Source organism: Engystomops pustulosus, chromosome 1, assembly GCF_040894005.1.
Source record: "Engystomops pustulosus chromosome 1, aEngPut4.maternal, whole genome shotgun sequence".
NCBI classification, from domain to species: Eukaryota; Metazoa; Chordata; class Amphibia; order Anura; family Leptodactylidae; genus Engystomops; species Engystomops pustulosus.
This window is the reverse complement of record NC_092411.1, coordinates 201,945,109-201,970,503: the sequence shown is the minus strand read 5'-3', so window position 1 is coordinate 201,970,503 and position 25,395 is coordinate 201,945,109. Positions and strand designations below refer to the sequence as shown.

The following is a 25,395-nucleotide window of genomic DNA, read 5'->3' as shown; positions in this document are numbered from 1 at the left end:
TACCACTATATACAGATTAATGATTATTATTATTAGTCTGCCATTATTTATGCACATAGGTGAACTAATACTTGTCTATTAGCTCTGCTTATTGCCTGGTTGTTATGCCAACATCCTACTTAAAGCCTACAGAGACACAACAGACTGTCTACAGGGACCTTAAGATGACAACTTAATTGTACTGTAGTCTCTACCAGTCAGTGGATAAAAAGTGACTGAAGCTCCTCCCACGGTTCTAAGATGTTGAGTTGCCATGACTATGGCCTTAGTATAAGCAATCACCAGTTTGTACTTTGTTTCTACATCTGCAAATATAGTACATGACATTCCCTTTCACGCTTGCAAACAATGCAGTTATACATGACAACATCAAGAGTGAAAGCGGAAACATGGATGTGGTTATTAACTTTAATTTATTCCCAAGGGACTGAAACATACAAGTAGGGTATCTGCCGACAGAGGTTATACACGGTCATAAGAATACTTCTGCACTGGGATCTCTGAATCTATGGGGAGCATGGATAGCAACCTTATTACTATCTCTCTACAAATCCAAACAAAACTGTATGGTCTAATATGTAAAACTGAGTGTGTGTGCGTATGTGTATATATATATATGTATGTCTGCTATAGGAATCTGTAACGTCACATTTAAAATCACCAAATTTTGCACAGTCGCTCTCTGTGACTCATGGAACGTCAAAGACTCAGCTTTGAGCCGAAATTTTAACCCCACGCGTTCCAAAATCCGCTTATTAACCACCATATACAGAAGCCATTGTATGCTTCTGATGCTGTGGTGTAATTGGCTGCTGTTCTGCCACAGGTCATTAATATGAACTCTGAGCTTTGATTGGTTACTAGAGGCAATGACTCTAAGACACCTTATGTGTGAGGTAAGATGGGTAGGGATACAGAGATGAGGGAGATTTAACACAAGAACTGTAACTGGCGGTCGCCTACTTAAAAACACCCAAATTACAGACGACCTCTAGTTACAAAAGGACCTCTGGATGTTAGTAATTTACTGTACTATACAATAAACAGCTATAACAGTTATCAAAGGTGTCTGCAATGAAGCTTTATTGTTAATCCTGGTTCTTATTTCATTTTTAAAATCCAATTGTCACCAATAAAATTTGGCTGGGGATACAGAATAATTACAGTTATAAAATATACAGTTCTGACTTACCTACAAATTCAACTTAAGTACATAAACAACATGAATGGTAGGTGGCAGAACCTACGTTTTTCTGCTTTTGGTCTTAGTCATGACTAAAGGCTAAAATGCACACTATATGAAACTGAAGGTTGTAATAAAGGGAAGCCATGTAACAGACAGAAGACACCTTGTGATACTATTTTATACTGTATATAGCTGAACAGCAGAAAAGGGCACGCAACCTCCCTTCTTTACACTCTTCTACAACATGCACATTAGATCATCATTGGTCATTTCTGCCTACTTAACATGCTAGTCCACGAACAGAGTAAAAAAAGGGAGGGCTTCAAGTACAATACTTAAACCAAGTTCTTCAGCTGCTTTTGAAAAAAAAAAACACTTATAGCCATTTCAAAATTGGCAAATGTTCTCCAATGCAAATTAAACAGACATTGTTTCACTTGCCTAACACAATAACCTGGTTAAGTCATGTAATAAATTATATTGGTCTTATAAGAAGAACACAACAAAGGTTTCTGTTCTAGAATAAAAAATACCAAATGCTATGGTTGCTGTTCCATATGGTACCTTTCCTCAATGTGAGAAAACATTTAGTGAGTAACTAAACCTTGGAAACCATTTTCAATTTCTGACATTAATAGTGAGGGTCATAATAGTAAACTTCGTAATATACTTTATATACCCGTCATAGCGATTTGGGACACTAAACCACATGGACCTGTGATTAGTGTCTCAAATTGCCCTTTTGTTACTCGCTGTGCCCGCTATTAAAATAACTTCTTTGTCTTTTGACTGCTCTTTCTACTGTAGTGAATAGTTGGAGTGAAAGCCTCTTGATGTCCATCCATACAGAGATGAGGCTAATAATCAACTCTTTCCATTCCTAGAAAATATTTGATGATTCAGCTATGTGTAGAGATTAGACTATCCAGAGACTCTCTGTAAAGAGTGTAGTCATTACACACTTCTTTATCTCTGAGCTGAACTGCTTAAATAAGGAAGAAAGGTAGGAGAAAAAGACGGACACAAGAAAATAGTTATATACTAAAGTTTATCTTACTGTAATGTTTACTATTATAATCTCCACTATTCAATCATTTTTTTATTTTTTTCCCCAAAGTTTAATTACACTTTAACTGTACTCGTACTTTTATGGTACTGTACTGTACTGTACTAGTACCTTTTATGGCTTCTAAACTTTGTACTTTTTATATTCATTGAAATGAGAGCAGCTAGGATCACAAAATACAACATTAGATTTAGGATTACACAAAAATGTTATAATAAATCCCAAAAGGGGAAGGACATTGACACTCCATCCTTTTCTTTTAAAAGTTGGTGGAGGAAAATGAATTCTAGAATTTATTATTCCTTACATCAGAATGATGTTGGTTCAATTTAGACAATCGGCTAGATGTAGCATCCAAGATTTGTGCCTGTAGGAACAAGACACTCTGTAAAGCAAAAGTTAACATGCCAAAATTAACATGCACTGGCTATGAGCATCAGGTCCATGGCTTGAATGAGTAAACTAGCACATCCATAAAGCTACTGTACAATGCAGAATATTAAAGGCCTGATGCAACATGCATCAGTAGCTGGATTCACTGCATTGTTAAGAAGTGTAAAAACCCTTTAAGGTATTATACACAGGATTAAATCTTTTGTGTTTATCACCCATTGTTCTCACAGTTTCATCAACACCCACTTGAGTTGTCTGAAAAGGTATGACTTGTGTTCACAGCAATGAACAGTTGGGACTTTTTTGTAGATATAGCAATGTGAATACTGCTAATGAGCTAGGGCAAACAAAATTGATTTAGAGGGATTTGATGGTTCAGGCCATCCATAATCTCCCCATCAGAAAATCACAATTAACCAGGGGGGGTTAAACTGGTCAACTGGTAAGTACACTTTATTTGAGGCAATTTTATAATGCACTGCATATATGTAGGATATATGGGATAGCTAAATAACACATTCTCTAATTCACTGATATTAACAAAATACAGCATTTTACAGATATAAGTCCAACCTTTCTCTATCAGTCTTGGTGTACACAATTTCAGTTTCCCATAGACATGACACAATACCATGAATACATAAAACAGAATATAACAAAGTCAGTAGCCTAAACCCCTTCCCAACATACTACCCCCTCCCCACCCCCTAACAGTCCATTACGCTCCCCTCACTACATAAACCCAAATTAGTAGACTCTGAATTCAAATGTGTCCGTGTCTCTCCTCCTCCTATCTTCTAGTCCCGTACCACTGCAGGCCTCACAAGTCCCAGTCTTATCCACCTTCTAAGTGGCTCTACAGTCCCCAGTGCTGGACATTCAATCCATTTGTGCCATTGTTTGTCCAACTTCCCAAGTGCATTCAGTTTCATACACACTCCAAGCTCCAGAAGAGTGGCATTCACTTCACTTCATTTGTTTTATATTCCTAAGCTTTGTTGGGGCAGTATCCAGCCAGTCCCTAGCAATGGTCTTACGGCCCTGATACAGTATCTTAACTACTGCTAGTTGTTCTGCTCTGGTGACCTACAACCTTCCCATACATCCCAACAAAAACTCTCCCACTCCATACACTTAATCAATCTGCCAACTCCTCCCCACAACTCATGTCCAAAACATATGTACGGTATCTGCCCCCACTGACTAACATCTCGGACATTTTTAATCCCGGAGAATGCCCATTTTTTTCATCATGATAGGGATACGATAGGCCCTATGAAGCAGAAATAATTGTGATCGGTGTTGTGCCACATTCAGGGAAAGTTTGCTCGGGGGCGTCAAGTATCTCCTCCCATTCATCATCTAGCAATAATAATAATTCTTTATTTATATAGCGCCTACGCAGCACTGTACAAAGCATGACAAATTGGTCCTTGTCCCCATGGGGCTCACATTCTAAATAACCTACCAGTATGTTTTTGGAGTGTGGGAGGAAATTGGAGGACCCGGAGGAAACCCACACAAACTCGGAGAGAACATACAAACTCTTTGCAGATGTTGACCTGGGTGGGATTTGAACCCAGGTCTCCATCGCTACAAGGCAGAAGTGTTACCCACTCAGACACTGTGCTGCCCAATGCACCCACATCCAATTCCCATTTACAACTTGCCTCTGTCAACAGATCCCCCAGTACTTTATACAGTATTTCTCCATACAGTAAGGATATTAGGCCTCTTATAGTCTTATCCTGGACTACCCCTTGCAACACTCCCAAAGAGGAGATAGTAACTCTTCCCAAACTGCTACTAAAGACAATGCCGTATTTGTAAATACTGATAAAACATATGTCTGAGGACCCAAAATTCCTCCTCCAATTGTTGAAACGACTTCAATGTTGACCCCACATACAGCTGATGTAAGTAGTTAATGCCCCTCTGACTCCACCGCCTAACATCTTCCATCATATACATCTCTCCCAAACACGGATTATCCCACAAGGGAGTAAACTTTGTCCAATTGCCTATCCCGACCAACTGTTTGTAGAACCGCCACACCCTCGGCATCAATGGTAATGTCGGACGATGACTTGCCTTACTACCCAGACTACTTGCCTCCAACATCGCACCGGACTCAATGTGCCCCCCCCCCTCCCACCCCTGATAAAGAACTTTTCTGCCTGTAGCTTGTAGCTCTGTAGGCTGCTACATTTTTCGGACAGCTCCAATACTTCAAACTACATAAAATCTGTTAACTCGAATATCTGTGCAGACCCATACTTATTGCAGCATATACTAGTGCCAGATCCATTTTAAGACCAAATAGCAAACGGCAAATGGGTATATCATTAAGAAACAGGCATTATATAATTTGGAGAATTCACCTAACATAACCTTAGTTTCCAGCTAAATGTAAAAACATTCTACCTAGAAGTATCTGACTGTGGTTTTAACATGGAATTCCAGCTTGACATCTGTATAGGAAATCTTTACCTAATGGCATGAGAATGAGGCTGACATAGAAAAAGGAGAAAAATATATCTTTCAAGTACATAGCTCTAGCGGCGCTACAGGCCCATGTTCTCTTATATTAAGCCATACTGATCCTACTTGCTTTTAAGGCTTAAAGAGAAAAAAAAAGCTATAATCAGAGCGGATCTATGTTGTGACACTGGCTTACTCTGATGGTACAGGCTGTACACAATAAATAAAAATGTATAAAGCTACAATAAGTAGTAGGAACAAATAATAACGTATACTTACATAGCATCTCACAGTAGAAACACTAAGCCGCCTGCAGTGAGAAAATGTGAGGTAGTATGCGGTATCATTTAATGTAGTCAACTGGACTATTATAAAGGCCATTTCACTTTTTGTTTGCCAAGTGGACATGGAGATGGTCATGGGAAGAGACAGGATATGGCATTTACACTTTTGTGTTAATTTTATTGTAGGTATCAGTATACAGTACAGACTACAAATCTGGATACACCTTCTCATTCGAAGAATTTTTTAAATTCAAGACTATAAAAATTGTAGATTCACAATGAAGGCATCAAAGCTATAAATTAACACATATGGAATTATATACTTAACTAAAAAGTGTGAAACAACTGAAAATATGTCTAATATTCTAGGTTCTTCAAAGTAGCCACCTTACTGCTTTGCCCACTCTTGTCATTCTCTTGATGAGCTTCAAGAGGTAGTCACCAGAAAAGGTTTTCACGTCACAGGTGTGCCCTGTCAGGTTTAATAAGTGGGATTTGGACCATCAGTTGTGTTGTGCAGAAGTGGCCATCATTACTTTAAGAACAAAAAAAATGGAAGAACTTTGAAAGTGTCGCCAGGTGCAGTTGAAAAAACCATCAAGAGCTACTAAGAAACTAGCTCCCATGAATAACAAAGGAAGGGCAAGAGTCACCTCTGCTACAGAGGATAAGTTAACCCGAGTCACCAGCCTCAGAATTCGCAGGTTAACAGCAGCTCAGCTTAGAGACCAGGTCAATGCCACACAGAGTTCTAGCAGAAGACACATCTCTACAACAAATGTTAAGGTGAGACTGTGTGCAGAAATCTTCATGGTAAAATAGCTGCTAGGAAATCACTGTTTGGGCAAAAGAACCCAAGGAATAGATATTAGACCAGTGGAAATTTGTGCTTTGGTCTGATGAGTCCAAATTTAAGATCTTTGGTTTCAACCACTGTGTTGCAAAAAAGGTGAACAAATGGACTCTACATGACCGGTCCCCGCTGTGAAGCATGGAAGAGGAGGTGTGATGGTGTGGGGGTGCTTTGCTGGTGACACTGTTGGGGATTTATTAAAAACTGAAGGTATACTGAACCAGCATAATTCCCACAGCATCTTGCAGCCACATTCTATTCCATCAGGTTTGTGTTGGACCATCATTTATTTTTCCACAGCACAATGACACCAAACACACCAACAGGCTGTGTAAGAGCTATTTGACAAAAAAAGGAGAGTGATGGGTGCTACACCAGATGACCTGGCCTCCACAGTCCGATCCCAATCGAGATGGTTTGGGGTAAGCTGGATCACAGAGGCAAAAGGGCCAACAAGTGCTAAGAACTCTTTCCCTTCAAGATTGTTGGTAGACCATTTTAGGGGACTACCTCTTGAAGCTCATCAAGAAAATGCCAAGAGTGTGCAAAGCAGTAATCAAAGCAAAAGGTGACTACTTTGAAGAACCTAGAATATAAGACATATTTTCAGTTGTTTCACACTTTTAAGCATAGACTCTTTGAATGAGAAGGTGTGTCCAAATTTTTGGTCTGTACACAGTCAGTATACACTTGAGCCTTAGGCTGCATTCACAAGTGGCGTTTACATCTTTTATAATAATAATAATAATAATAATAATTTCTTTATTTATATAGCACACACAGATTAAGCAGCGCTACAGAGAGCTTGCAAAATAGGTCCCTGTCCTCAATGGGCCTCACAATCTAATCACCCTACCAGTATGCTTTGGAGTGTGGGGGAAAAAAACAGACGGCCCCGAGGAAACCGATGCAAACACGGAGAGAACTGTTGACCCTGGGACTTGAACCCAGCTCCCCAGCTATGCAAGGCTGTTAACCCTTTCAAGACTCCGCCTATTTTGGCCTCAAGGACACAGACCTTTCAAATCTGCCCTTTGCCAGTTTAAGTGGTTATATCTTTGGAACGCTTTAACATATCCAGGGGATCTTTAGATTGTTTTCTTGTTGCGCATTGCGCTTCAAATTAGTTAAAAAATTATGATGGCAACTTTTGTGTTTAGTTAAAATTTTTTTAAAAATATTTAAGAAGTTTGTTGGCAATTTCTCCTGAGTTTGCCGATATCCCATATGTGGTAGTAAATCTTGTTAATTTTAGCATCACCATCTTTTTTCGTCTGACAAACCTGGTTAAGGGCTTATTTTTTGTGAGAAGAGTTTGCTTTTTAGCTGTCTTATTTTGGGATGTGTTCCATTTTTTGCAATTTTTTTACAGCGTTCACCATGTGGGTCCAATAATGATGACAAAAAGAAGGGGGCTGAATTCTTTTCTATTCTATGCATCTAATATTACTGATATGGATCAACCTTCGCTTGTAACAAAATGGCTACTATATATTCCTTGGCTCCTGGAGTGGCATTCTTTTTGCTTTTGAAGAGACTGAGAAACGCTGATCTATGTAGTATACTGATCTACTTTATATAGACAGTGTACATGGTATACAAAGAGCCAGTAGCCCATCAAGGAAATTCCCTCTAGGGGACCATGGGTGGATATTTCCTGACTTTCTGTTTATTCTCCTTTACAGACTTCCTCCTCTGACCCCAAATATTTGAATTTGTTTAATTACCACTGTATACAGTCTATTGTGATAGAGGATACTGTAAACGTGAACATCACCTCATTGATCTCTGGTTTGCGTTCTTTAGTGATAGCCAGGAGCCGAAAGGTCAACAGAAAAACAGAAATAAAGCTTTTATATTCATTAGAAATTCATGTTTTATGGACTACACTTCTAACACACATTTATAAGGTTTATTCAACTGACTCGTGTCACATAATTAAAATAAATTTTGCCAAGACCTTTCCTGAACAAAAAACTGAACAGCATGACACAAATGGACTTTTATAAAATTAAAAAAGAAGGAGAAAGCTGTCAGATGTGAGTGCTGGGATACTTGTTCCATGTTAGGAGATATTCTCCCATAAAAGAATCCTCAGAGGTTTAGGGACTTAATAAACTGAGGCAAGGTGATAGAGAAATGATGAGGTAGTGGACACAAGGAATCCATTATTTACAACCACATTAAGTAGCTACAATGAACTACATTATCAGTGGTAGATTAAAGATTGGGATTATAGCTGGTAAGAAAAGGGCTATATTTTCAAAAACGCCTAAAGACTCCTGTGGACTACTGGCCTTACTAGCTGCAGGAGAACAGAGATTAAAAGGATTTTATGGGTTATCCCACTGTCTTAAAGTAAGCCTTGATAGAGGAACTGTGAGGACTGGACTTACTCTAATATCCGATATTGAATTCCAGCAGAGGAACAGATGACTGTCACACCGATATAAAACTGCCCTTTATACCAATGCCACGCACCAAAAATGATGACCATGTCAATAGCCCTACTAATCAAAACCATTAAGTGCCCTAATAGACAATCATTATTCTCCTTGGGTCTCACTACCACGTTGTGCCCCTAACATTGTAAATTCCCCCTGTACCCAATGCTGCAGCAAGCTCCAGGCAATGGTAGTTACAATGTTAATGTTCCTTTAACCATATGCCACTAATAGAGATGGCCCTACTGTAAATGTCCTCATTAACTATAGTGGTTAATGGGCCTGCCATCAGTGAGTTGAGGACTACACAAATATGACTGGCACTCTATTCACATAGGTGGATGTTGCAACATTTCTTAGCTGCAAATAATGCGGGTGACAGTGTTGAACCCTATGTTTGAAAGTTTGGGGGAAGTGAGGTTGAACCATTTTACTTTTAATAAATGAACAAATAAAAAAAAAACCTTATTATATATAGACGGTCTCTTACTTAAGGACACCCGACTTACAGACGGACCTCTCTGACCACTGTTATCTATGGTGAAGCTCTCTGGATGCTTTACTATAGTCCCAGACTGCAATGATCACCTGTAAGGTGTCTGTAATGAAGCTTTTTTTATTATTCTTGGTCCCATTACAGTAAAAAATTTTGAAAATCCAATTGTCACTGGGACAATTTTTTTTTTCTGGAGCTAACATTATAAAATATACTGTTCCGATTGTAACCCAGGGACTGTCTGTATTATGGAAAAGCTAAATAAAAAAACTGCATTGTGATTTATACTGTACATAAAGTCTATTTTATAATAAAAAACTATTCATGAGGTAAGAGTATAATATTGGATAGGGTGATCAATGTGAAGTTTGATTTGGACTGAGAATCCAACATCGAGGACCACCTCTGCAATAGAAAGTGCGGTACCTCAGAACCTTGTTTGTTACTTAATGTATTCACCAGCTCAGAAGAAGGAGGAAAAGGAAGGAAAACTAAACAATGAAATAAGGGTTTACAGATATAAAAATCAATTTTAATTAACGCTCATATGATTGGATGGAAGTGTATTATAAGGACCAGAAGAGCCATTTCAAAGAAATGCAATAAATCTGATCACAAAGCAGCTTTTCCAATACATGCCATAAATCTCAAGCACAATGTACCCAATAGTTACTACATTATCCGTAGAAAGAGAGGCTACACTCGTCTCCCTAAGGAATTTAGGTGATGGTGACGTGTAAGGTCACCAAACCAGTCTTAACTTTAGGTAAAAAAGTTTTTGTTTTTCTTAAATTGTGGCCACAGACATTTAAGATGGGGCTAAGCCACCAGTCTATGAGCTTTATTTAGTGGTTTAGTGTCAAAAGTCTCTGACTGTTCCAGTTTTATATAGTAATTATTTATAGGCAATACATCCTATAAACTCCTATTATTAGCATACACTCCTATATCCAACCATACACTTGATATAATACTACAATTGATCAGCAATAATTGATCCTCCAATGGCTGACACATAATAGAACTTCCGGTTTAAAGCTTTAAAGAACTTCCGGCTATTTTCTTTCCTCTTTTTGATATATATTCATATTCCCCAAGTATGTTTAAGCCAATGAGTATGACCTTATTCTCTTCCATCACATTTATATCTAATGTTTAAACAGGGTACATAATGTAGATGATGATAGAGGCGCCTTCTGATTGTATACTTCCAGTTTGTAGGAGAATACAGTGAGAATGGTTACTACACTGTCCACAGGAGGCACAGAGGGTACAGTCTCAAGCTGCCAATGTAGACCTATACAGAGGAATTACAGATATAGAGAAATCTAACACTCATGGCAATGCCTGATGACAGGAGGCTGCACTGCAGGGAAATTCTAGATATATTATACGTACATGACGTGAGTGCTACAGGGAGAGAATGTAATGTATTTAAGTAAAAGTATGGAAAAATACTTTGTTTTATTTCTTCCATCTCAATAGTCTGAAAATTAACATCAGTGTTTTGTTTTGTTTTTTACCAAACTTTAGGTCTACATTGAATGCATTTCATATCAGTCAATCCTGCAGCTTTAATGTCCATCTCCACTTCAGTGAATGAGTAGAATTTGACAACTGCGCTGTTAAACTAACTTTTGGGCTGGGGCGACATATCATTTTAGTTGCACAACAACTGCTGCAACAACTGCTGCATAACCGGCTATTAAGCTCCATACAATTGTACATGTCAAAAGCGTGTGATGCATGACTACCACTAAAACACACACCACAGACTCTTTGCATTCATATCCTTATTTAAAGGGAACTTGTCAACAGGAATGTACTTTTTAGCTGGTGACAGGTTCTAATAGCCTACCCTATACTTATTTTAAATATGCCTTTGTCAGTAAGCCAACCTGACAGACAACATAGTTCACATATTAATCCAAATAAACCTAGCAGGGGTTTAACGAATTGAAGACTCTCTCAGAAATCAATGGTTTTTTTTTTACAATGTCTGACACCATAATATAAATGAAACATAAGTGACATAAATCTCCAAATTTGGATAACATCACACCAGCATTTTCCCCCTTCTGTCATACCGTTCTGTTTACAACGGCAAAATACTGTGGCAGCCCTGGTCATTTCTGCCAGTTATGTTATGAAAATGAGACTGAAACATTTCCTACATGTAACCCAATGGGAAAGAACTTCTATAATGCAAAAGAATAATGGAAATTATAGCGCTGATGTTACGTCGGCCTAATATTCTAGCCTCAAATTCCTTCACATACACATTTTTTCTATCCATTGAAAAATGGTAAATCTGCATTTAAAAAAAAAAGTAGAAAGTGCTAAATATCAATTTATCAGAATTTTTTATTTTTTTTTGCATTAGATTAGTTAATAACCAGATTTCATCTATCACAACTCCCTACTATGAGAATGTCTAGACCAGCGACACACTTTTTATACTTAGAAAATCCTGGGGCACACCACCAACCAAAATAGCACAAAATGACACTAAAACAGCCATATTATACGTATAGTTAATAATATAGATTCTAAATTTATTTTACTCAGTGTGAAACCTGGGCCTGTTTCGATAAACACAAAAGGCATATCCTGGCAGGAATGGGGGAAAGACACACATGAAGCTCTTCCTCAACAGTTCTCAGTTTCTCCCTGGTTTTAGTATATGGTGCTGATTAAGGAGAAGTACTATGGCCATGAGGCCAGAGAACAAGTGCCAGCTCGTATACTCAGCATATGAGCTGGTACTTGTAGTACTACAGCCTCATGACTATGGTATTTCTCATTTTACATTTCTCTGGGAAACAAAACACAGGGGGCACCATAGTTTGGGGAACTTTCCCCACGGCACACCCGACCATGTGTCGCGGGACACTGGTTGAAAATCACTGGTCTAGACTATCAGTATTCAGGCTGAACAGCCGGAGTAGTACATATTCAGGCAGCTGAATACAACCTTGCAGGCATCAAATAAAAAAGAGAGATTAAGGGGGATAATAGTCTCTGCTGGTAAACACAGATTAAACTATCTCAGTAGCGGCTGATTGTTAGCTAAACATCTTTAAAAACAATATGTGAATAAAATACTACAGAAGACGTCCACAAGCTGACACTATCTTAGAAACATTACATTTAGGGCTTATTCACACATCACGTGCGGCACCGCACCGCTCCGTAGCCCGGGTATCTTTTCCCGTGATACGGCGCCGTGCGCTGTACCTTACTATGGAGAGGGGCGGGGGTGAGCAGCATTCATCCCCTGCTCCTCTCCGCAGCGGCGATGTATGCCCGCCGTACTACGCTACGGCGGGCATACATCGTGTGAATGTAGCCTTAAAGCGATATTTTTACTCATTCCTTTATATGTAATTATTAAAATAATGAACTGTTGGTTTTCTATTTGTTTCAGTTAGAATCATTTTATTATTCTGTTTTACTGTTTTTCTTTTCTTAAACTATAAAAAACTTGAAGGAAAGCATTTAAAAGGCACCTGCATCCCCTCCATTATACATATACTTTAATGCTAAAACCACCATGTCATCCTTCCATTATTTTTACCCTACCCTATTATTTCTGTATAAATGACAGAAAGTTAGAGAACAGAACCCATTTCAAAATCCATTAGCTTCAATGGAAAACTTAACAGGTCTGCTGTCTAATGAATAAGTATAAGGGAAATAAAAACAGTGAAGTAAATGGGCCCTAAATATAGAAAAATAAAAAGTAAAAAAACAGGAATAAATACGAATTGCAGTAACTGAAAAGCAGTCCTTTATTTTATTTCTAAAATTATGTATGAATTAAAGAGCTAGTTTTAAGTTTTATTTTCAATTTCCTGCTTTGTGTTTTTAGTAAAGGTCTTTTACTTGAAGATAAAGTGCAACCTATGTATTCTGTCTTTGTCAAATGTTTTCCTACAGGACTCGCTACAGGGAAAAAACAAAAATGCAAGTAAAAATATTTAAAAGGTCATTGAGTCTTAAAGTGGTTGCACTAACTATTTAAGTGGGATAGTGGATAACAAGCTGAGCGGTGAGGGTCCTACTGGTGGGACCCCACTGGTCACAAGAACAAACCCCATGCCGTGCACAGCGCTCTATTATCTCCAGCACTCCCATTAACGGTCTCTGATAGTGCCAGTGATAGCAGAGTGCTGAGCTCTAATTTCCAACTCTACCATAGTTGTGAATGGAGTGGCAAAATGCACTGGTTAGTGAGAATGGGACCCCGGTCCAAATCAATCTTCTGATTCTCAGAGTTTTTCATGCCAAAGAATCATTCCATGTAAAGTGGGACACATACCAATATATATTTTCTTGGCATTTATCTTTGTAATAATATTTGAGGGGTTTGTCCGCCTGGGAAAACTAGTTGGAGAAGTCTGTCCCTTTGTAACTTTTTATATTAACATAGTAAAATCCTTCACCGAAGACAGTCACGGTATTGCTTTCCACTTTTATGACCATCATGACGTCAATTCTTTCCAGTGTGTGGTCAAACCGAATACTATTGTGGTACTCAGCAAAATATACAGTTCTGTCTCCAATCACCAACATATCTCAGTGATGATTTTTAGAGGTTTGCGGTTTACAGTTTCTTTTATTAGCACCTACTCACTGGAACTGAAAAAGAATTATGAAAAAAGGGAGAACACAATGCACTCAAACTATTGGACGTGCATCAAAATCTTTAAAGGATATCTACCATAAGGATTTATAATTGTAAACCAAGTACACTGACATACTGGCGTGTGCCCCCTCTAGCAGGATCCGCTCTTCTTTTACCTTAATATGATTTAACAGCTATGGAGCGCAGAGCCCATAAGGTTCATTTGCATAAGAAGCTGTAATAAGAGTGGATCTTGCCAGAGGGAGCACATACCTGCGTGTAAGTGTGCTTGGTTTACCATCCTTGAACTCGCTGACAGATTTTCTTTAATATGAAGGAATAGTGGCTTACACAGTGGGTCCCCATTTTATGACTTCCCATTCGAAATCCATAGAAATGAGTATAGCATAATGATGCTGAAACAGAAAAGAACTCCTTCTCAAAGCAAGTAGTATAAAATTGTCCAAAATCTCTGCATATGCTGAAGCTTTGAGATTTCCCATCACTAGAACTAAGGCCTCATGTTTGTTATTTGTCTGTATAAATAAGGATTATTATCGTTAATTCAATGGGCTTATAAACAGCCATGGTTTCTATATGCCAGTCGATGAGGTGATTGCCCAAACGCAAGGTCCTATCGCTGCCCGAATTTGCAACTTAGGTATTTTTCACACAAATAATGGAACACAGGCCCGTTATTTGAGGCCTGTGATACATTTGTGTACATGAGGCCTAAGAGGTATACGCCAACCTGTTAAAAACACTCCATAGAATTATCTCTCATCAACCAAATGATACAGCTGGCAAAAAACACGTGGCAGGTAACATTGTCCTTGTGTTCGCCAAGCCTAGACCACAGACTGCCAGACAGAGGAGCACGATACATCTCTCTTAGTGGCAGCGCTGTGCTTCACACACAGCTTTCTGACTACAGAAACCCATGTCCCTGTAAGGTTCCCCTAGCACAGTTTTTATGCTGATGTTGGTGGATGAAGAGGTTTGGCACTAAACAGTAAGCAGAGTCAGCAGCAGGTTAGTGAGGTTATGCAACTCGCCAACTCCATGACATTATGGGCTCTGCCACTTTGTGGGTGCTGTGGTTCTTAAATGCTCACACTTTTCATTAATACCACTGAGGAATATGTAGCAGGAATAGAATTCCAGTAACTGACTTTGGGTAATGATGGCATCCGAGAATTTCCTTTTCTTACAAAGGCAGACAGCATGGCTGGATTATATACACAGGGAGCAATAGCACTGAATGAAACACTGAATTCAATGATTAGGAAGCTCCCCAATACTTCTGTCTCTATAGTGTACCTCAAAGAATACCATTTATTGCCTTCTGTCATCCAGTAGATTCAGAAAACATATACCACATGCTACAAGTTTTTATTTACTATACTACTTTAAGATATACCTTTATTTTAGGGTACATAACACAACTTAACATTAAAAGACTATTTGGGCTGTGCTGTTTTACTGCAGTCCTAGGAAATAAGTGATTTGTATGCCAGGAGCTTCATCTAAAGTAAACCTTAGTCTCTTACCTGAAATGTACATACACATGTACAGGTGGCCCCCGACTTAAGGACACACAACTTACAGACCTAGTTAAAGACGGACCCCTCTGCCCACTGTGACCTCTGGAGAAGCTCTCTGGATGTTACTATAGTCCCAAGCTGCAATGATCAGCTGTACAGTGTCTGTAATTAAGCTTTATTGATAAACCTTGGTTCAATTACAGCTAAAAATTTAGAAATTTCACACTGGGGCAAAAAAAATCTTTAGTCTGGATCTATAATTATAAAATATACAGCTTTGACTTGCATACAAATTCAACATAAGAACAAACCTTTGGAACCTATCTTGTATGTAACCCGGGGACTGCGAATGTATATGTACATACATACATATATATATAGTACATTTAGACATTATTTATTGATAGAAAACATTTACATATCCAGCATCTTGAAGGAGGAGGATGATATAATCTGCCAATGCCAAGCGCATTCTCCGCTTTAAAACGAGTGCAACTTAAAATAATTTTGCCTTTGTTGTAAAACAGCGCTTTGAAACCTGAGATGCAGGGAAGACGTTTGGCACAAAAATAATTTGCTACAATTCCACATTGCCACCACTAATGAAGTTACCTGAGCCCAGCAAGAATGAATTAAATGGCACTTAAAATGCAGGCACCTAATAGATATCTACTTATAATATGTGCATTATAATTACAAAAGGACTTCATAAATTACAACTGCGAGATTAGTATCATTTTACAGAGGCAACAAATGTATTTCTTAGTAGGAAACAGTAATATATATAGGGCTCTCCCCTAATGCATACACAAATCAAGGATGTTAAAAGTCAAAGAAGGGGTTAACTAGTGATAAAATTATTATTTTATACCACTTGGGTGAAAACTGTGCAAATGCAAAGAACAGTCTTGGACGGATGGTTTACCAGCCCCATCAGTGCAAGATACCTATAACTCCTGTGTTATAGAAAGGTACAGTTATGTATCCTCACATGTTCTGCACTGGTAATCAAAAGATGTAAATTACCAGTGTGTGCCAGCCAATCTTATTTGCATCTTTCCATAAAGGGAACCTGTCATTAGAAATGGGCCTAATAAACCACTACTAGTATATTGTCAAGCAGCTTAACACCTTCCAGATCATGTTTCTTTCATAGCTCAGAGTGGTTCCATCATGCAGAAATTCAACTTGGAGGTAAACTGACATAAAATCAAGGAGGAGGAGAGTTTAACATTGAAGTTAAGCTTTCCCTACATCCTCCAATGTGATTGGCATCATGCACCAGACTTCAGGAGATCTGCCTAGGGATGATTCTGGACCATGAATTACAGTGAAGGGGCCGTTCCTGACTAAAGTGCTAAATTATCTGCCAACTTTATAAAACTAATTCACATCTCACTTCAATTCTCATCAATTATCTGGATGATACCACCATATGGGACCATGAAGAAACATTATCACTCCATGTATTGCTGCATGACAACATACTAGTAGTGGTTTATTAGGTCAATATCTGCTGACAAGTTCCCTTTAATGTGATCCAGACCAGTGTGGCCACTGTGTCACCCTTTGACCGGTGCTAGAGACTGGCATATACATTATCAAGACAATCCCAAAACTAAAGGAATGGCACTCCAAGAATTTCTGAGGACTAGAAGAGCTGCATTGGGGAATAAAGGGAATTCTTGTCTCTGGATTCCCCTGTGGACTTGGCACCATCATATATGATGTGCTAGCCTATTCATTTAAATACTGAATACTTACTAGCCATAACTACTGTACTACTTACATTGTGGTATCACTGTAACTAATGGAAACCCAATAAGAGTAACATGGTTTGATTTTTTGTACAAATGTTATAGAAGCAGGCAGTGCATGGGATCCGTAACCCACATAAACAATTCTTAAAGGACATCTACCACCAGAATAAAGAATTGTAAACCAAGCACACTGACATAGTGGTGTGTGCCCACTCCGGAAGAAGCTGCTCTTCTTGTAGCTCCGTATGCCTTTGTTTTTAAGAAAAAGAGGTTTTAAAAATTATGCAGATGAGCCTTCAGGGCTCCAAGCTCCATTGACATCTATAGAGTCTGGAGCCCCGGAGGCTCATTTTCATAATCTATGAAACCTTTTTATTGCAAAAACAAGGTCCTAAGAAGCTAAAAGAAAAGCTGAACCTGCCAGAGGGGGCATTCACCAGTATGTCAGTGTGCTTGGTTTACAATTCGTTATCCTGGTGGTAAATTTCCTTTAACACTAGGTCATAAATAGATAAGAGAACTATAGTGGTATCCAAATGAATTGCTAGAACGTCATATATGATGGTGCCAAGTCCACGGGGGAATTCCCTTTATGCTGGCCATATTTTCTATAGGACATTGCATTTGTGAGACTCGTGATAACCTACAGGATGGCTGATACATATTCACAAACACTCTAGACAACCCAGTACATATATAGAGACAGATTGTAGCTGAAACGGCTGCAAGGATTAGAAAGGGAAGTAAATCCAGATGTGAAAGCTTGTAGAGCTGATTCTCAGTGATATGTCAGTAAGTGCACACCCTTTCTATCTATGACAGGCTGGTGGTCCATATAAGACATACACATGACATGAGATCAGGCACGTACTGCAGGCTGCACACATGTACATAATGCCCTCTGGTGGGGTACACCATGCTAGTAATGTGCTCTTCCATCTTGCTGATCCCCTGTACATGTGAGCAGTGCTGAGGACATGGGGTTTTCTGCTCTGTCCAACTTCCTTGTGAGCGGAGCTGTCAGTGCCTCTATGTGTCTATGGGAGAGGATGTGTATAGGATGGCGCCGCCACATCCTGTACCTGCACCTCTGGACATGACACTGTCATTCAGTCTCCTGCACTCACCCATGCTGCTGCTGCGGCTGCTGCCACCCCCGGTCCCTGTGTCGCTCTGCACGTACGTGGGCTCTGCTTCTCCAGCGGCTCTGGCAGGGTCTATGAACGGGTATCTGCGGGGGTGAGAGGGACCCTGGCGACACCCGGCGATTATACACGAGTCACCGCGAGAGCTACCGAGCTCCCAGGTCCTGGGCTCAGAGGAGGGGCGGGGCTTGCGATGTAGAAGCGCATGCGCCGTGTGCAGGTACAATGCTCAGCGTCAGCCCCACCCTGCTGTGTAGCTCAGCTGCTGGTGCTGGCACAGGAAAGGATGGCACTGCCTCTGTAGTACGTGATGTGCGGGGGACTTATCTCTATAACTAATAGTTATAACAACCCTTCTGACAGTCCATTTACATGACTAGGAAATGCCATGCTGGACTGTATCTCACATAATCCTTGGCAGCGCTGAAAATAACCTAATGCCCAAATATTAGCATATGCCCATGTCTTATAAGTCTTAAAATATAGGGAATATGAAAAAAAAGCCTTCAAAGAGTTGAAAAAAATTAAAAAATACTTAATAACTCTGCTCTGGTACTTGAAATGTTTGGGCATAGAAGTAATGGCGCCTCCTTCCTCTGCCCTTTTCTTTATGCACTAAGTGCAACTGGTTTTATTGCATAGAGAAATAACAAAGTTACAAAGAAAAAACGTTTTTAAAAATCTGTAAATTAGCCGGAGTGCATAATTGCAGGAGGTACAATTACAGTGCGGGGTGTGCATAACTTAAAAAACAGTGATGCCAAAAGGTGCTCTAGTGATGTCAGCCTGGGCGCCTCTGGCTCATTTACTGATTTTTTTAAAACACTTTTTCTTTGTAAGTATGGCATTTCTTATGCACTTAAAACAGTTCCAATAAGTGCATCAAGAAACGAGCACATAAGTGAAACTGCATAGCTGCAGAGCAATAAATAATATAAGGGCTAAAAAGCTTCATCCAATGATTGGCCAACACAGACTTTGGGACGTCACTTCCGTTTTCCAGGGGACTTCAATTTAATGTCCCCTGATCTGAAGTGGTCACACATTTTATAAAGCAAGTACCATGACCCCCCGAATCTACAGACCAAGCACAGGCCCAGATAACAGAAGTACCAGAGTGTTGCGGGAAGTGGGGTAAGTACATGTTCTTTTCCCATCCCTCCACCTGCCCCCGGGGGGGTTCCAATAATTCATTCATGCTCAGTGTCCTACGGTGCGGCCTACTGCCCACCAGTGAAATTGATTCTGGGCACCCTGCTACTGCTGCATGGTAATATTACATATACATTTTTAGCCCATATTTACAAGATACATATGTAGTGTTATAAGAAAGCCATTTGAGCACATTTACTAAGGGCTGTGCACCAGCTTTCTGGCTGACTTTGTACATTCTTATAGGTGCAAGCTGCTTGCACAGGTGTCACCGAACACAAATTAGGGGGTATTACGGTGGTCAGTCAGACCGTGCGCCAGATTTATCATGCAAAATCCGACAGAAGTGTGTCGCAAGACCTATGTTAAAGGTGCATCACAAAAAAGTTGTTGCACTATGTTGGGGCAGTGCAGGGACCACCAGATTTAGGAATCTGACGCACCCTGAAATATACCCAGGCAAACTGCCTTTAGTGCAGTTTGTACTACTCTTAGTAAATGTGCCCCATTGTGAATGCATATGGCATTTTTGCACCCTCGTACTTTGACCCCCTCACATTTTTGCTCTCTCATAGTGTGCCCCCCCCCCCCCTCACTTGGTGGAACCTTAACAATGTTGCCCCGTCTTTATATTGTGGCCCACTCTCATACTCCTTTCATTGCTACTGTGTAATTAAAAAATAAACATTGGGCTCTCCCGCTTCCTCTGCAGAAGTCCTCTTCCCTTCCTTCTTCATTGTTGCTGCTATGTGCTGCTGTGATATCATCACATTATGCCTGCCAGCCTCTGCTATCCAAGGCAGCAGCAGATAATGATACAGCGAGCTGACAGCTCTCTTCTGTTATATTTTATATATAACGGAACAGCATAAGGCAATGTTATCTCATTTTTTTCTGTCCATTGTAAAGTTGCATTGAGAGGATACATTCGCAGCAGGAAATGATTTGTTACTGTCACTGTTTTGTGTGTCTTCTAAATAAGGAAGTTACATCACTGAGGAGGGATATCCCACAGTACAATCTCAGCATAGGCTGAGTCTAGAGGCCTTACAGTGGCATCTGTCCCCCTTCGGCTCTAATGATCTCTGCTGAGTGTACACTGCTCCTACCACAAGGAAAAAAGTGCAGCCTACATTCAGCATTTATGCTGGGAACTTTCCTTTTGTACACTCTGAACGTGTTCACTAAACAAGTGCAAAAAGAGCCTAACGGAAGTTATTAGCACTGAAGTGAACTACAATGTAGTCCTCTAATAGTAATTTACATTACAGTAGGTATAGGTTTAACACTATTCTTGCCCCAGGGATCTAGTGTGATTGATCACCACGTTATCTTCCCCTACTCAGTTAATACAGATATTGAGAGCCTCATTCACAGTCAAGATTTAATCCCATATTAAACTGGACTTCATTCCCTAGCTAGGCTGTATTGCACAAAACTACCCAAAATGACAGGGATAGGGCGCTACATGTTCATTATTGCCTTGTGTTATGTCAGTAAACCCAAGGGTTAATTGTTATTTAAAGAGGTATTCCCATGAAGAGAAGATTCTTAAATATTCGCTACCAGTCCTGGTGTATACTATTTTGATTGCCCCTGGATCTGACCCTAAATCTTCTGAATATGGTTGGATTCTTCTTATGAATAGCTTCTCTTGTGTGCACGATGCAGTACTCTCTGCTTCCTGCCTCTCCCCCCTTCATTACAAGACAAGCTCAAACACAGGCACTTCCTGCTAGCAAGCAGTCTGCACAGAATAACTGTACAGACAGATAAGGTCTTTATCTGGGAGGGAGGCATATAGCAGAGCTGACTCTCTGTGTGTTATAGATGATTTAGCAGATCTCCTACATCTCCTTGCACAGAGGAATCATGAAGTGTCTTCTTAGCGTACACATTCTGGAATTTTACAATGACCACCACTGAGTTATAGAAGCTAAAAGAGTAAATCTGTAAAGTAAGGTGTTAAAAATTATCTTTATTGTGTACACATCACTAGGGGATTAAAATTTGAGAACTCTCTTTCATGGGTAAATCCCTTTAAATTATGTTTGTAACTATTTGTGACCATCCTGAGGCTTAGCAGGCAGGTCATTGGCTGGCATCTCAAAGTATCTAGACAGACCAAACCTTTAAATTTACACTGGAGATCAAAATTAAAGAACAATGTATGATTACTTGATTTTTTTTTTGTAAGAATTACACCATGCCACTAGAACAGAGTTTTGTATAAAAATACCAAAGTATATAAATATCACATTTTTATTTTGAAAACTGTATGGTGATCATAAATAAAGAACACCACTGACTGTAGCACAGAAAAATAATATAATTACAATTGAAAATTGGTGGCTGATTGAGTGATAAATGCAAGGAAGGAACTAAGTGTTGGTGAAGAAGGTTCTGATACACACTTGCATTCACACTGCCATGTAGCTGTATGAGAGGTCCAACTCCTGCTGCAGAAAACATTACCCAAATCATGACACTTCCTATAAAACAATTCACTGACTACATTACACACTTCAGTCGTTCCCCAGTTTGGTAGATAAACAATGTTTCTCATCAGACTCAAATAAATGAAACTTGCTTTCATTACTAAAATAACCTGTGGACCACTTATCTAGTTTACACACAAAATGCTTTTCAGCAAAGGTCTAGCCTTTTTCTTTTTTCTGCTCATAAGAGGTTTGGTCACTGCAGAGTAGGCTTTCAGTCCAAATGCTTTTAAACTTTGAGACACTGTATGACAGATCCTTACCCTGTTCAGTGCTGAACTGACTAGCAATTTCAGTTGCAGTGTTGAAACGATTACCCATGGGGATTCTCCGCATTATCCTTTCCTTTCTTGCATTTGTCTTTCAAAGGCAACCAGCCTTCTTGGTGGTCTTGAATAAGTTTGTGAAGTTGTAAAGATGTAACACTCACAAATCACAGACTTGGGCGACCAGCTTCTCTTGCTTAGGCTAACAGGGTCACCACTTCGGCCTTCATCTGGACAACCTGCTGTCGGAGGGGACCAGTCACTTTGCAAAAATCTTGTGCTGTTCCAAAGTCAGTGATAATTGGACTAAGTAAGGCAGCAAGTTAAATAGGGTTTTTTCGATAATTAAGGAAATTAACAACAGGTGTCAGATTAGCATCAATAACTTGCAGGTATCTGAAAGTGATCTGTAATTTTGATCAGTGTTCTATTACAGTGATCTCATTTACATTTTAATCTGTGCCTTAATATACGTACAATTTATGAAAAAGCTCCAAAATCTTTACTTTTACTCATTTTAGGATATATTCACATAGAATTACACAATGATCATGATACTGTCGTGCTGCTAATGCCAAGCTGACCACTGGTCCAGGCTCACGCTAATGTAAGCCAACGGACTTTGCAACTGCCACAGCCAGCCAATCTACAGCCCTGCAAACCCTCAAGATGAAGAAATTCATAGCCAGCCTGTTATCTTATGATATTCATTGCCTGCTAATAAAGGTACTGTGAGTTGTTCAAAGATCTCCGTTCTACTCTTGTGTATCCCCGGGCTACCGCTAACATCACAGGCCTTCCTCAAAACATCTGCCGGGGATTAGTCACTTCCTGGGATCGCTGCTGGTCTGTACTTCCTCCCACTCAGAAAATCACTGTGTTAGGTGAGTCTCATTTATTTAAAACTAAACAGCAAAATGTTTCTTTCCTTGATCATGAGATGAATATGGGAGTCTATTTCTATGTGCGTGGCTTGGTAAGGCCATGGACAATATATTCCAATAATCAATGTGCAGGGAAGCAAAGTGTACCGTCCTCAGCTTCATCTGGCACAAATGATTAGAAAAACGGAGCAACTGTCAAATCATAAAAAGCACCAGAAGTGTAACTACCATATGCCACTTATTAAGTGCAAATTACACGTTTAGGGTATTTCACCCTACAAATAGTGTTAAAAATGAGAGCCTGACAAGCTAGGTCAGAAGTATGTGGTTTTGTCACAGGTGCTCCTGCAACCCATTTCCCGGGTCACAGGTGCCCCCATGACCCTCCCCGGTCCCCGGTGTCCCCCTAGGCTGTCTTACGGGTCCACACTCCTGCTGTGTCTCTGGTAGTCCAGTGTGTGCGTCCCGCCTCCTGGTGCGTGCGTGCACCCGCTCTCGGAGATTTAACCCCTTCCCGCCGAACGCCTTTTTCGTTTTTGCGTTTTCATTTTTTAACTTCCCACCTTCAAAAATCTATAACTTTTATATTTTCCATGTACAGAGCTGTGTTATGGCTATTTTCTGCCAAACAAATTACACTTCAAAATGGTGGTATTTAATATTCCAAGCCATGCATTGGGAAGTTGGAAAAAACTTCCAAATGCAGTGAAAAAACGCACTTGCGCCGTTGTCTTGTGGGCTTGGATTTTAGGGATTTCACTGTACGCCCCAAATGACATATCTACTTTATTCTTTGGGGCAGTACGATTACGGGGATACCAAATTTGTATAGGTTTTATAATGCTTTCATACATTTACAAAAATTAAAACCTCCTATACAAAAAAAATTTGGGGGACTTGCCATCTTCTGTCTAATAACTTTTTTATACTTTGGTATACAGAGCTTTGGGAGGTGTCGTTTTTTGTGACTTTTGATGACGTTTACAATGTTATCATTTTTAGGACTGTACGACCTTTTGATCACTTTTTATAGAATTTTTAATATTTTTAACATTGGCATAAAAGTGCCATTTTTGACTTTGGGCACTATTTTCCGTTATGGGGTTAAACGCAGCGAAAAAAAATGTTATTATATTTTGATAGATCGAGCATTTTTGGACGCGTTGATACCTAATATGTTTATTATTTTTTACTTTTATGAGCCTAATACCTTTTAATATCTTTTAGCTATCTAGCGGTTAAAGCAATAGCAATATGCGTTGAAGAACCCAGTATTCGTTACTCATCACTCACTTAGTACATAACAGTTGAACGGCTTACAAGTACAGCTATACTGCTATTCAAGAGACTATTCCAGTTACCCATTTGATAGTGATGAATAGTGAAATGAGAAAAAAAAATGATATTGGTGGTGCCAGGAACAGAAATCTAGTTAAATTACAAGTCTACATTCATTATTATAACATACTGGGGCAGATTTACTTACCCGGTCCGTTCGCGATCCAGCGGCGCGTTCTCTGCGGTGGATTCGGGTCTGGCCGGGATTCATCAACGTAGTTCCTCCGCCGTCCACCAGGTGGCGCTGCTGCGCTGAAGAGCATCTGAACGCACTTGAATACACCGAGGCCGGCTGAGTGAAGGTAAGCGCGTCCCAAGCGACACTTTTATTGTTTTAAATGCAGCGTTTTTTCTGAATACGTTGGGTTTTCGCTCGGCCATGCCCCCCGATTTCCGTCACGTGCATGCCGGCGCCGAAGCGCCACAATCCGATCGCGTGCGCCAAAATCCCGGGGCAATACAGGGGAAATCGGCGCAAATCCGAAATATTCGGGTAACACGTCGGGAAAACGCGAATCGGGCCCTTAGTAAATGACCCCCACTGTATGCAGAAACTTACCACTTCCTCAAGGCACATATGCAATTTTAGGACGCAGTAAGTCCTACTCCAAAATGGGTTGTTAGCTAATACACCCACAAGATCCATTTTTCTTCTTTTCTTGCGCAGATTATACTGGTGTCCCACCAGTGGATCAGTCCTAAGGAACACCATTTTGAGGCACTACTAGCTTTTATGAGCTCAGCATAACAGAGCACACCCACACTTCCACCAAGCCACTTACGTACACAGGAATCTAGAGAAGTTGCTTCATAAACGCTTGTCCCCACTTTTTATCTTTTGGTGTTCTATGGATTGGTAATCAATATCAATATTGTGGACCAGGACTTTAATTTGACTCAAGTCTGATAATAGAGTGTACCCTCATTTAAAAGGGTTGTCCACTTTCAGCAAATATTTAATGTGGTTTGTAGCAAGAA

At 39.8% G+C, this 25,395-nt stretch overlaps 2 protein-coding genes across 7 annotated transcripts in view; one reads left to right on the top strand and one right to left on the bottom strand.

Annotated features, from left to right (window-relative positions):
• The window catches only part of RAP1GDS1 (Rap1 GTPase-GDP dissociation stimulator 1), an 82,414-nt gene extending 63,928 nt beyond the window's left edge, over positions 1-18,486 (bottom strand). For both annotated transcript variants that reach the window (XM_072118108.1, XM_072118098.1), the window contains exon 1: positions 18,262-18,486. In XM_072118108.1, coding sequence (XP_071974209.1) covers positions 18,262-18,265 — 4 coding nt within the window. In that variant the 5' untranslated portion in view covers positions 18,266-18,486. The remainder of the gene's footprint in view (positions 1-18,261) is intronic.
• A 4,296-nt stretch (positions 18,487-22,782) lies between these two features.
• Positions 22,783-25,395, top strand: part of STPG2 (sperm tail PG-rich repeat containing 2) — a 373,296-nt gene continuing 370,683 nt past the window's right edge. The window contains exon 1 of one of the 5 annotated variants that reach the window (XM_072118075.1): positions 22,783-23,079. The gene's annotated coding sequence lies outside the window, so the exon portion shown is untranslated. The remainder of the gene's footprint in view (positions 23,080-25,395) is intronic. The other 4 variants (XM_072118057.1, XM_072118038.1, XM_072118084.1 and 1 more) reach the window with 4 other exon arrangements.